This window comes from Ornithorhynchus anatinus, chromosome 1, assembly GCF_004115215.2.
Source record: "Ornithorhynchus anatinus isolate Pmale09 chromosome 1, mOrnAna1.pri.v4, whole genome shotgun sequence".
NCBI classification, from domain to species: Eukaryota; Metazoa; Chordata; class Mammalia; order Monotremata; family Ornithorhynchidae; genus Ornithorhynchus; species Ornithorhynchus anatinus.
The window spans coordinates 138,045,667-138,058,994 of NC_041728.1; the positions used below are offsets into that span (position 1 = coordinate 138,045,667).

The 13,328-nt window shown below is 43.9% G+C and overlaps 1 protein-coding gene across 4 annotated transcripts in view; it reads left to right on the top strand.

Moving 5' to 3' along the window:
- Positions 1-13,328, top strand: part of FNDC3B (fibronectin type III domain containing 3B) — a 418,267-nt gene that overhangs the window by 220,429 nt on the left and 184,510 nt on the right. For all 4 annotated transcript variants that reach the window (XM_029057950.2, XM_029057966.2, XM_039913103.1 and 1 more), the window contains exon 5: positions 3,726-3,802. In XM_029057950.2, coding sequence (XP_028913783.1) covers positions 3,726-3,802 — 77 coding nt within the window. The remainder of the gene's footprint in view (positions 1-3,725; positions 3,803-13,328) is intronic.

Genomic DNA, 13,328 nt, shown 5'->3' on the forward strand with positions numbered 1-13,328 from the left:
AAGCTGCGGCAACGAGAGTGAAAGAGTGCGAGAGGGGGTTGGCCCCTGAAACTAAAGAAGCAGGACAGAAAGGCGCCTGGGGACATATCTATACTGGACAGGAGCCACACCAGCTAAAACTGGACTGCCCAGCATGAATCCAGACAACTGGTCAGACTAGTCTTTCAGCTTCTGATTTGGGGCAATATGCCTACTGGGTGATCTCAAGTAAGTCACTTCACTTCTATGTGGCTCAGTAGAAAAGCAGCATGGCTCAGTGGAAAGAGCATGGGCTTTGGAGTCAGGGCTCATGAGTTCGAATCCCAGCTCTGCCACTTGTCGGCTGTGTGACTGTGGGCAAGTCACTTAACTTCTCTGTGCCTCAGTTCCCTCATCTGTAAAATGGGGATTAAGACTGTGAGCTCCACGTGGGACAACCTGATTCCCCTATGTCTACCCCAGCGCTTAGAACAGTGCTCGGCACATAGTAAGCGCTTAACAAATACCAACATTATTATTATTATTATTATCATCTGTAAAATGGGGATTAAGACTGTGAGCCTCCTGTCTTGTGTCCAGCCTGATTATCTTGTATCTACCCTAGTGCTTAGAACAGTGCTTGGCACAAAGTAAGCACTTAACAAATACCACAATTATTGTTTGTTATTCTGACAGATTTTTACAGATGAGGTAACTAAGGCCCAGAGAAGTGAAATGACGTGCCCAAGGCCACCCAGCAGACAAGTGGCAGAGCTGGGATTAGAGCCCATGACCTTCTGACTCTCAGGCCTGGGCTCTATCCACTGCGCCTGGCATTCTCTCAACTGTCCTACCTTCCCCCCTTCCTGCTCATACTCCTGTCCCTAGAGCTCCAGATCCTGAGCCTGCCAGCGGAAACATTCCCGTATTCCCGTTTTGGGGGCTTCCAGCCAGTAGCCTTGAATAGCTGTGGTTGTGTTGGCTCTTGGGACTGTGCCCATCAGAGGTCTCCATGGTGCTTTTCCTGTTCTATTTGAATCAGACCCCAGGATCAGAATCTGGATTCCCTTTAGGGAATCTGGAATAATAATGTTGGTATTTGTATTTGTTAAGCGCTTACTATGTGCCGAGCACTGTTCTAAGTGCTTGGGTAGACATAGGGGAATCAGGTTGTCCCACGTGGGGCTGACAGTCTTAATCCCCATTTTACAGATGAGGGAACTGAGGCACGGAGAAGTTAAGTGACTTGCCCACAGTCACACAGCCGACAAGTGGCAGAGCTGGGATTCGAACTCATGAGCCCTGACTCCAAAGCCCGTGCTCTTTCCACTGAGCCACGCTGCTTCTCCCTCCAGGGTTTGGTGGAGAGAACTGTGTGTGTGCGTGCGTCTGAGGGAGGGAGGTGTACATGGAAGGGGTGACAGGAGGATTGGGAGGGGGAAGGATATTCAGCTAGGGAATGGTGACAAGGAGACAACTGGATTAAAGTGATGTGAGTCCCTGGTCCTTGGGACAAGGAGAGGGATTGGGGTCCACTCCAGGTGCTGGCCCACACAGGGAAGGTGCTAACCACGACTCTTGCTTACATATTCCTGCCCCTCTTCACCTGGTAGCAACCTGTGACTTGACTGGGCCCCTACTTGTCATGGTTATTTAAAAAAATAAATTATTACCAATATTAATAATAATAATAATTGCAGTATTAAGTTCTTACTCTGTGGGGTTAAATTTTTATATTATAGGAAGTTTCTGGAATATAGTATTTTGGATATGAGAATACTAATTAAAATAGTATGGTATTTTTAACCAGTCTGGATTCGTAGTACTAGGACAATTGGTAGAGTTTATGTATCTATAAAGCACTCTGAGGTCTTGTAGAAAATTAGCTGGGCTAATATCTCGTGGTCATTGAGGCCCCATAAATGCTGAAATCCTGGGGTAGATATAATAAGGTTGGACACAGTCCCTGTCCCACATGGGGCTCAGTCTTAATCTCCATTTTACAGATGAGGAAACTGAGGCACAGTGAAGTGACTTGCCTAAAGTCACCCAGCCGACGAGTGGCACAGCCAGGATTAGAATCCAGATCTTCTGGCTCCCAGGCCCCTGCTCTTTTCCATTAGGTCACGCTGCTTCTCATGGTGGTTGATTGGGGTTGGGGGTGTCCTTTGGGGAAGGGGTTTAAAGAAGAGATGAAAAGTGTGTAGGATTGGAGAGGGATAGGACAGAACTGAGAGGCAAGAGATGGGGAAGGAGGGAGTGAGGAGGGAAGTGATTTACCAACTGCGATTTAATGTCAGGTGGGGCTTATGACTCCTCCACCACTTCAGCAATTAATGCCTCCATATCTCTGAATTTTATATGTTGTGGGCTGTAAGGAACCCAGGATACACCTGTACTGGAAATGTACTGAATGGTCCTTTTGTCCCAACTCTGAAAGAGTTCATGTTCCTCCATAGCTCATTATTAGGACAGAAGTTTAGGAATTGGGACAATCAGGCTCTTACTCTCTCAGGGGCCTCTGCACCTGAAACAGAGGCTTCATTCATTCATTCATCCAATCATATTTATTGAGCCCTTACTGTATGCAGAACACTGTACTAAGCACTTGCTTCCTGTGGCCTCTTTCTACTAGGCCACACCGCTTTCCTGTGACTTGAAGCAGCTTGGCCTAGTAGAAAGACCACGAGCCTGGGAGTCATCAGGACTCGAGTTCTAATCCCACCTCCACCACTTGCTGCCGTGACTTTAGGCAGGTCACTAAACTTCTTGTGCTTCAGTTTCTTCATCTGTAAAATGGGGGTTAAACCTTACTCCCTCCTACTTAGACTTTGAGCCCATGTGGGACAGGGACTATGATTATACCAGATTATCCGCTATCTACCCCGGTGTGTAATACAGTGCTCGGCACGTGGTAAGCATTTAAGAAGTACCATAGTTATAAGGAGAGAAGGTATCTCTGGAGCACTCAGGATGGTGGCCTCAGGACCTCTGATGGCTGCTGGCAGAGCAGTTCTTGGTAGCCCAGGTTGCTGGCAGAGCAGTTCTTGGTAGCCCCAGGACTACAATAGGGATTTCCTTCTTCTCCACCCTGCTTCTCTCTTCCTTTCACCCACAAGTTCTGCTTAGAACAGTGCTTGATGCATTCACGTTATGGGCAGGTATTGTGTCTGCTAATTCTGTTGAATTGGACTCTCCCAAGCACATAGTCCAGTGCTCTGCACATCGGCAGTAAATACCACTGATTGACCAATGTGACACCGTTTTGCTACAAAGGAAGGCAGCAGAGACCCTGGATCTTGCACTAGTGTCTGCAGAGGACTTGTTTTATTTCTGAACATGAACTAATTAACTGATGGTGGTTTCATTCCAAGTGACAGCTGTTTCCCAGGTGGCTAGGTACCCTATTTTCTGATTCAAGCATTGGCATAATTTAAAACAATTGAATTTTACTGAGAACACCACAGAACACTCAAAGCAAGGCATCTTCAGGGCATTATTTATTTGTAGGAATTATAGGAGGGGGTTCTGGTTTCTGAGTTTCTTTTGGTGGTCAGAAATCCAAGACAGGTTTGTTTTAGCTGGTTCATTTTAAAAATCTCATTCTATACAGAATAAACCAAACTTTTTTTGTCTTGTCATGGGTAGGATTTGGCAAACAAAACAATAAGCAGATATGTAAAACGTTTAAAACTCTTAAATTGTGTAAACTGCTCCAAATTAATAGCTTTTTCTTTGTCGATATTAAAATGTCTCTTCTCTCTCAGGACCTGCCGAGGTTCCCATGATGTCACCCAATGGATCCATTCCACCTATTCATGTGCCACCAGGTTATATATCACAGGTAATTATTGTTCTGATCTTTGGAATTACCTTTTATCCATATTGCCCAAGTTCTATTAAGTGCATTGTAGATCACGTTAACTTTAGAACTATAGCTCTTCCTTTGTTACTATTATCATTTGCCAAAATGTTTCAAACGTACACTGTGTGGGGATAAATTTTTCTATTATAAGAAACTTTCTGGAATATATATTGATGCAAAGACACTCATTAAAATAGTATGGTGTTTTAACCTGTCTGGACTCCTAGAACTAGGACAAATGGTAGACTTTATGTATCTATAAAGCCCTATGAGGTCCTCTAGAAAATGAATGTTCAATGACTGTACTAGGTCAGCTGGGCTAATAATATCTCATGGTCATTGAAGCCCCATAAATGATGAAGAAAATGTACTGGAAAAATATTTTATGGTGCACTTAAAATTTGTAAATGGCTTTCACTGCTTTTAAACATGCCCATATAGCCCCTGTCCTAAAAAAACCCCTTCCTTGGTCTCATGATACATAATCAATCAGTCAAACCAAAATATTCTGCTTATTAATTGTTGTATTTGTTAAGCGCTTACTCCGTGCCAGGCACTGCTCCAAGCACTGAGGTAGATGAAAGATAATCAGGTTGGACACAATCCCTGTCCAACACAGGGCTCACAGTCTTAATTCCCCTTTTACAGATGGGGAAACTGGGGCTCAGAGAAGTGAAGTGACTTGCCCAAGGTCACACAGCAGACAAGTAGCAGAACCGGGATTAGAACCCACGTCCTTCTGACTTCCACACCTTTCTCCTGCTCTTTCCACTAGTCCATGCTACTTCTTGAGGATTTACTGTGCGCAGAGCACTGTAGTAAGCACTTGGAAGGACACAATATAATAGAGTTGCTAGACAGTGCCTGCTCAAAAGGAGCTTACAGGCTAGGGGAAGAATCAGACATTAAAATTATGGCTAGGGGAAATGGGAACGATAAGGGATATGTACATAAGTGCTTTGGGGCAAGTACTGGGTAAGTATCGAGCACATAAGAGGTTAAGATCCAGGTGTATAAATGACACAGTATGAAAAGTGAATAAGGGAAATGAGGGCATAAGGAAGGCCTTGTGGAGGAAATGTGATTTTAGTATGGCTTTAAAGGTGGGTAGAGAGGTAGTGTGTTGGATATCAATGGCAAGGAAGTTTCAGGCCAGAGGGAAACTTTGTACAAGTGGGCAGGGATGAGAAACAAGATCAAGGTACAGTGGGTAAATGGGCTTTGGAGTGAAGTGCGCAACTGGGTTGTAGAAAAGGATCAGTGAGATAAGGTGGGAGGGGGAGAACTGATCGAGTGAAATGTAGTAGCAAGGTGTTTCTCATTGATACAGAGCTGGATGGGTAACTGTTGGAGGTTTTTGAGGAGTGGGGAGATGTGGACTGAATGTTTTTTTAAAGAAAAATGAACCACGGAGCAGAGTCAAGTATAGACTGGAGAGAAAGGGGGAGAGAGAAAGAGAGAAAAAAGAGAGAGAAGAGAGGCAGGGAAATCAGTGAGGAGCCTGATGGATTATCGTCCCATCTTCCATCTTCTAAAGCCCTTTCTAGTTGTTACATGAGCTGCCTCCATTTCCTCTTCTCCAGTTCTCTTTCCTTGAACCCCTGCTATATGGCTTATGCCCTCTCTAAAGTCACCAAAGACCACCTTTAGAGAAGCAGTGTGGCTTAGTGGAAAGAGCCTGGGCTTTGGAGTCCGAGGTCATGGGTTCGAATCCCGGCTCTGCCACTTGTCAGCTGTGTGACTGTGGGCAAGTCACTTAACTTCTCGGTGCCTCAGTTACCTCATCTGTAAAATGGGGATTAAGACTGTAAGCCTGATGTGGGACAACCTGATTACCCTGTATCTACCCCAGTGCTTAGAACAGTGCTCTGCACATAGTAAGTGCTTAACAAATACCAACATTATTAAATCCAATGCCTTCATCCTAATCTTTGACTTTTCAGCTGCCTTTGACACTGAAGATCATTGCCTAACCTCATCTTTGCTGACACTGTTCTCTCCTTGCTGCTGCTTCTTAGTATCTTTCACCAGCTCCGCTGTCTCCCACCCTTGAACTATGGAAGTCTCTCAAGGCTCCATTCTAAGCCCCTTTCTATTCGTCTACACCCATTAACTTGGAGAAGTCGTTTGCTTCCTTGTCTTCAACTACCATCTTTACACAGATGTCACTCATTTTACTTCTCCAGCCCTGACCTCTCTCCTTCTCTGCAGTGTCATATGTATTCCTGACTTCAGGACATCTCTTCTTGGTTGTCCTGGCATTACCTCAGAGTTAACATGTCCAAAACAGAACTCCTCATCTTCCCACTTAGATCTTGGCCTCCTCCAGACTTTCCCATAACTGAGACAACACTATTATTCTCCCTGTCTCACAAGCTCGTAAACGTGGCTTTATCCTCGTATCCTCTCGCTCATTCAACCCACATAGTCTGTTAGCAAATCCTGGTGGTTCTACTTTCACAACACCTCTAGAATCTGTCCTTCCCCATACAAACTGCACCTACACTGATCCAAGCACTTATTCTAGGCTTCCTTGACTTATGCATCAGCCTCCTCATTGACCTCCCTGCCTCCTGTCTCTTCCCTCTCTAGTCCATACTTCACTCTGCTGTCCAGATCATTTTTCTAAAAAAAAAACCAACCCGAACTCCCCGCAAAACTCAGTCCACATCTTACCATTCCTCAAGAATGCAAAGTGATTGCCCATCCATCTCCACATGAAACATAAGCTCTGTAAATATCCTCTTTAAAGCACTCGATCAGCTCTCCCTGTCCTACTTTACCTCACTGATTTCCTACTACACCTCAGCCTGCACACATCACTCTCCTAAAGCCTGCCTACTCCTGGTATCGCAGTCTTGTGTATCTTGCTACGGACCCCATTTTCACATCCTCCCTTTGGCCTGGACCTCCCTCCCCATTTACATCTGACAGATAATCACTCCCCCTGTCTTCAAAGCCCTACTCAGAGCACATCTTCCTCCAGAAGCCCTCCCAGACTAAGCCCTTGCTTTCTCCTGTTGGCCCTCCCTTCTACATCACCTATGCATGTACTTGGGCTGTAACCCTTAAACACTATTATCCTCACCTCACCCCTGCAGCAATTATGTATGTACTCCTCTGTAATTTATTCTGTCTGTCTCCTTCTCTAGTCTGTAAGCCCCAATAGGCAGAGATCATGTCTACCTACTCTATTGTATTGTACTCTTCCAAACACTCGAACAGTGCTCTGCACTTAATAATTATATTTGAGTGACTTATGCAACACCCTTAATTTTTAGACAGACAATAATAATGGGGATGTAAAAGGAAATGAAGGGTGGTTCTATGTGAACATAATTCTTATTGCCAACTTATTAAATTTAAAAGAAAAACATTGGTTTTTAATGGTTTTAAAACTCAGATATATTATTCTGTTGGCAAAGCAAAAATAGAGAGAGAACATCTTCAGGATGAAAGAAACATAGGGCAGAATTTCAGCAAGGTGTAGAATAAAGAACGAAATGACTCCTTCTGTGACATCTCTATTGTGGAATTAGCTCCTCTGACACACCCTCTCATTGGCCTTAATCTTGTCTGTTTTGCAGCTGACCCCTTGCCCATGACCCTCCTCTCCCCGCCTTGTTTGGGACTCCTGCCCTTTTCATATCTAACAGGCCACCACCACTCTTTCCACCTTCAAAGCTCTACTAATATCATGCCTCACTCGACTCAGTCCTCCTTTCTCCTACTCCCTCTCCCTTCCGTGTTGCCCTTGCACTTTCATTTATTCAATCGTATTTATTAAGCCCTTACTTTGTGCAGAGCACTGTACTAAGCACTTGGGAAAGTACAATAAGCAATAAGCAGTGACATTTCCTGCCCACAATGAGCTCACAGTCTAGAGTGGGGAGAACAGACATTAATACAAATAAATCAAATGACAATATACACATAAGTGCTGTGGGGCTGGGTGTGGGGGAAAGAGTAAAGGGAGCAAGTCAGGATGATGCAGAAGGGAGTGGGAAATGAGGAACGTGGGGTAGTCTGTAAAGGCCTCTTGGAGGAGATGTGCCTTCAATAAGGCTTTGAAGGGTGTAGAGTAATTGTGGGATTTGAGGAATCAGTACGCTTTAAACACTTGATATTCACTCCACCCTCAGCCCTACCACACTTCTGTACATATACACAATTTCTTTTTTATCTATTTCCACTCTGCACTGTAAACTTCGTGTGAGCAGTGAACATGTCTACCAACTCTGTTATATTACACCCTCCCTAGCACTTAGTACATTGTTCTGAATACAATAAGCACTCAATCAAAATTGAATGATTGATGGATTGATTGAGCCTCTTCAGTAGAACTAATTCAGATCTTTCTTAGAGAAGCCCAAAGTGCTTGTTATCCCTCATTATATTGCTAGATAAACAGAAATAACAGGACTTGTTTTATATATAGTTAAAACAGACTTAAGAACCAGATTGAATTGAAGCTGTCTTGATATTGGTGGTATTTAAGTCCTTCTATGTGTCAGGTGCCGTTCTAAGAGCTGGGGGGGATACAGGTAATCAGCTTGTCCCACGTGGGGCTCACAGTCTTAATCCCCATTTTACAGATGAGGTAATTTAGGCACAGAGAAGTTAAGTGACTTGCCCAAAGTCACACAGCTGACAAGTGGCGGAGCCAAGATTAGAACCCATGACCTCTGACTCCCAAGCCCATGCTCTTTCCAATAAGTCACACTGCCGTGACCCCACTGTTCCCTCCAGTTATCACCCTATCTCCCTCCTAACATTCCTCTCCAAATTCCTTGAGTGAGTTGTCAAGCCTGCTGTCTCAAGTTCCTCTCCTCCAGTTCTCTTCTTGATCCCTTCCAATCTTGCTTCTGTCCCCTTCACTTCACAGAAACTGCCCCCTCAAAGTCACCATTGATCTTCTTCTTGCCAAATCCAACAACCTTTACTCCATCCTAATCCTCCTTGACCTTTCAGCTGCCTTGGACATTGTCAACCACCCCCTTCTCCTGGAAACATTATCCAACTCGGCTTCACTGATACTGACCTCTCTTGGTTCTCCTCCTATCTCTCTGGCTGTTCATTCTCTGTTTTTTTTGCAGGCTTCTCCTCTGCCTCTCACTCCCTAACTGTGGGGATCCCTCAAGATTCAGTTCTGAAGCCCCTTCTATTCTCCATCTACACCCACTCCCTTGGAGAACCCATTCACTCCCATGGTTTCAACTACCAGCTGCAGAGGATTCCCAAATCTCTATCTCCAGCCTTGGTCTCTCTCCCTCTCTGCAGTCTCACATTTCCTCTTGCCTTCAAGACATCTCTACTTGGTTTTCTTGCTGTCATCTGAAACTTAACCTGTCTAAAGCAGAACTCCTTATTTTCTCTCCCAAACCCTGTCCTCCCCCTGACTTTTCCATCACTGTAGATGGCAACACCATTCTTCCTGCCTCAAAAGCCCTCACAAGCACAAGCCAATCATTGCCCATTCACCTCCGCACCAACAGAAACTCCTTACCATTGGCCTTAAAGTACTTAATCACCTTGCCTCTTCCTACCTCACCTCACTACTCTCCTTCTACAACCCAGCTCGCACACTTCGCTCCTCTAATGCCAATCTTCTCACTGAACCTCGATCTCATCTATCTTGCCTCTGACTTCTCACCCATGTCTTGCTTCTAGCCTGGAATGTCCTCCCTCTTCATACCCTACAGACAATTACTCTCCCCACCCACAAAGTGTTATTGAAGACACATCTCCAAGAGGCTTTCCTGACTAAGGCCTCATTTCCTCTTTTCCCACTCCTTTCTGCAACACTCTGACTTGGTACACATCAGTAATTTATTTATATTAATGTTCACTTCTCTGGACTGTAAACTTCTTGTGGGCAGGCAATATGTCCGTTATATTGTTGTGTTGTTTTCTCTCAAGCGTTTAGTACAGTGCCCTGCACACAGTAAGCACTCAATAAATACATAAAATGGATCACATTCATTGCCATCATCTCATGACTCCTAAGGAAGCTACTGACAATTAAACATTTTTATAACATGCCAAAAAATGCAGATGCTGTGTAAGAAACTCTCATCAGTACTCATTGTCATGAAAATTCTCACTTTTTGCAAATTTCTTCCCAAAATGTGTTTTCATCTAAAAATAAAATTGTGATTAAACTCATGGTACCAAGTACATTGTTCTAAAGGTCTTGTTGAGAGCTTGTTGGATGATTATAATAATAGTAATTCTGTTACTTAAGTGCTTTTTATTTTCCATGCAGTACTCTAAGCACTGGAGTAGATTCTAGATAATTAGGTTAGGCAGTTCCTGTTCTAATGGGAATCACACTCTCAAGTAGGAGGGAGTAGGATTTAATCCCCATTTTACAAATGAGGAAGCTGAGACAAAAAGTAGTTAAATGGAGGGGGAGGGAGTTCTAGGCTAGAGAGAGGATGTGGGAAAGGGGTTGGCGGAGCAGGCTGGCATTAGAGTAACCAAGTGGACGGGCAGAGTTGTAATAGGAGATCAAGGAGGTAAGGTGTGAGGGGGCAAGCTGATTGAGTGCTTTAAAGCCGATGGTAAAGAGTTTCTGTTTGATGCAGAGGTGGATGGGGAGAAGTGGGGAAACATGGACTGAATGGTTTTGTAAAAAATTGATCCAGTTAGCAGAGTGAAGTATGTTTGTTGTTGTGTTATACTCTCCCTAGTGCTTAGTATGGCGTTTTGAGCACATTAAGCATTCAATAAATATGATTGAATGAATATGGAATGCAGTGGGGAGAGACAGGAGGCAGGGAAGTCAGTGAAGAGACAGATGCAGTTGTCAAGACTGGATAGAATAAATGCTCGGATTAGTGTAGTAGCAGTTTGGATGGAGAGGAAAGGGAGAATTTTTAGCAGTTTCTCAAAGGTAGAACTAACAGGATTTGGTGACATTGAATATGTGGTTAATAATATAATAATAATAATGTTGGTATTTGTTAAGCGCTTACTCTGTGCCGAGCACTGTTCTAAGCGCTGGGGTAGATACAGGGTAATCAGGTTGTCCCACGTGAGGCTCACAGTTAATCCCCATTTTACAGATGAGGTAACTGAGGCCCAGAGAAGTTAAGTGACTTAATAATAATAATGTTGGTATTTGTTAAGCGCTTACTATGTGCCGAGCACTGTTCTAAGCGCTGGGGTAGACATAGGGGAATCAGGTTGTCCCACGTGGGGCTCACAGTCTTAATCCCCATTTTACAGATGAGGGAACTGAGGCACGGAGAAGTTAAGTGACTTGCCCACAGTCACACAGCCGACAAGTGGCAGAGCTGAGATTCGAACTCATGAGCCCTGACTCCAAAGCCCGTGCTCTTTCCACTGAGCCACGGACTTGCCTACAGTCACACAGCTGACAAGTAGCAGAGCCGGGAGTCGAACTCATGACCTCTGACTCCGAAGCCCAGGCTCTTTTCCACTGAGCTATGCTGCTTCCCATATGGTTATTGGTTATTGGTGTTGGGTAGGGACTGTCTCTATTTGTTGCCGAATTGTACTTTCCAAGTGCTTAGTACAGTGCTCTGTACACAGTAAGCGCTCAATAAATACTATTGAATGAATGGATGAATGGAGCATCAAGCTCAAAGTGCTTTTTTTGTATATTCTTCTGTGTGTGTGTTCGCACACATTGCCCATGAACACACACAAATACACAGGCATTTTCTTCTTTCTACCTGCAGTCCCTGACTGTGGGAAGCAATATATCCTAGTGGAAAGAGTGTGGGCCTGGGTTTTAATCCTGGCTCTGCCACTTGCTTCTGTGTGACCTTAGGCGAGTTTGTGGGTTTGTGGGTTTGTGGAAGAGCTTTGTTACAGCCTGAAGGTATAAGATGGCAAAGAGGTCCTGAAGGACCTCCAGGCCCAGATGGAGGCCTTTTTACTTGCCCTTCTTATGACCCCTGTATTCTGTACAATGGCATCCCGCTCGATCAGACAGAACCAGCACATTCCTGGGAGGAAGGCCCCTGATAACCACATCTCTGCACCAGGTGTAGAAAAGCCAGCTTGAGGGATGTAGTTCTTATCTCACCAAAAGGGGGGTTTATGTATCACAGAGTAAGAACAAGCCCAAACATCTGGACTGTGGGAAAATACCGGACTTCATCGGGAGGATATTTTACAAGGCGATAACGTGCACATAGCCCTCTCCTTCTGTTGTCATGCATGCAAAGCTCCTGCCCCAGTCACTCTTTAGAGTAAACCGGCGTGGCTTATAAAAATGCGCTGCTTATCGTTTGCTACTGAGACTCCCCCGATTCCCACAGTCTCTTCACAGAGCCTTTGGTTCTCCCTCTGCTGATTGGAGCATGCACATCTACTCTTCCTATTTCTGAATAAATAAGCCAAGTACCTCCTGTTATCGGGTTGGTGTGGTTGTTCTAACTCTCGGTTATCACTCTTAAAAACGGTTAGGACAAGTCACTTAACTTCTCTGTGCCTCAGTTACCTCATCTGTAAACTAGGGATTAAGACAGGTAGACCCATGTGGGTCACCCCTGCCCAACCTGATTAGCTTGTTTCTACCCCAGCGCTTAGTATAGCGTTTGGCACATGGTAAGCACTTTACAAATACCATTAAAAAAAATGGAGAACTAAGAAAGGGCAGTGATAGTGAAGCCCATTGTCCTGTTGCTCTTACCCCCAAAGTGAAAAGTTGGCATGTCTGCCTGAAAAGATACAGAAAGGGTGTGAACTTCCTACGAGCTCTGCAGGCAAGTATCAAAACCATCATGAGTTTCACTATTGTTTTAGCGATTTTATTTCATTTTCCCTTACTTGGTTTTTGATGTGCATTCACATCATTCCAATGGAACAGTTTATGAGGAAGAAATCACTGTACATTTTACCCAGACTAGGGCTATTCTTGTTTTTCCCCCACCAAACCAACTTCCTGCATATCTGTGGGAGCATTTATGATGCCAGATAATAATTTGCATAATAATTTCCATATATGAAATTCTTAAGCATATTCCCTTAATTTTATTTTCCATTGCAGCAAGCCAATTTATAAAGCATAGTATTTTAGGGAAACCTTTATGTGGGCTCCATGGTGGAAATCCAAAAAAAAAAAAAAAAAATTGAAGCATCCAAGTGAAAGTTCCACATCTGTGAAATAAACATTCTATTTTGCAGATGGTTGGACACTGAATCCTTCTTTTTTTAAAAAAAATGTGCCTTTCAAATTAAGTATTTTCAATGTTTCTTTGCTGTAATAATTGGTTTTATCTCTGTTGAATCCCATCTGTGTTTTGTTGCTTTGGTAATTAGCAGGTTATTTCTTGAAGATTGGATTTGAGCTGTATTTCTTTTGGCCCAGAAAGACAATGATTGAAAGCGGAGGGCTGTGTTGAAAGACATGAAGGAAAATGCATTTGAATCTTGGTTTGGTCAGACCCCAAAATTCACAGCACTCTGCAGAGTTAGGCAGAAAGCAGATGTCTCTGTGGAGAAATAACAGTAGTATTAGTGAAAAAAAGCC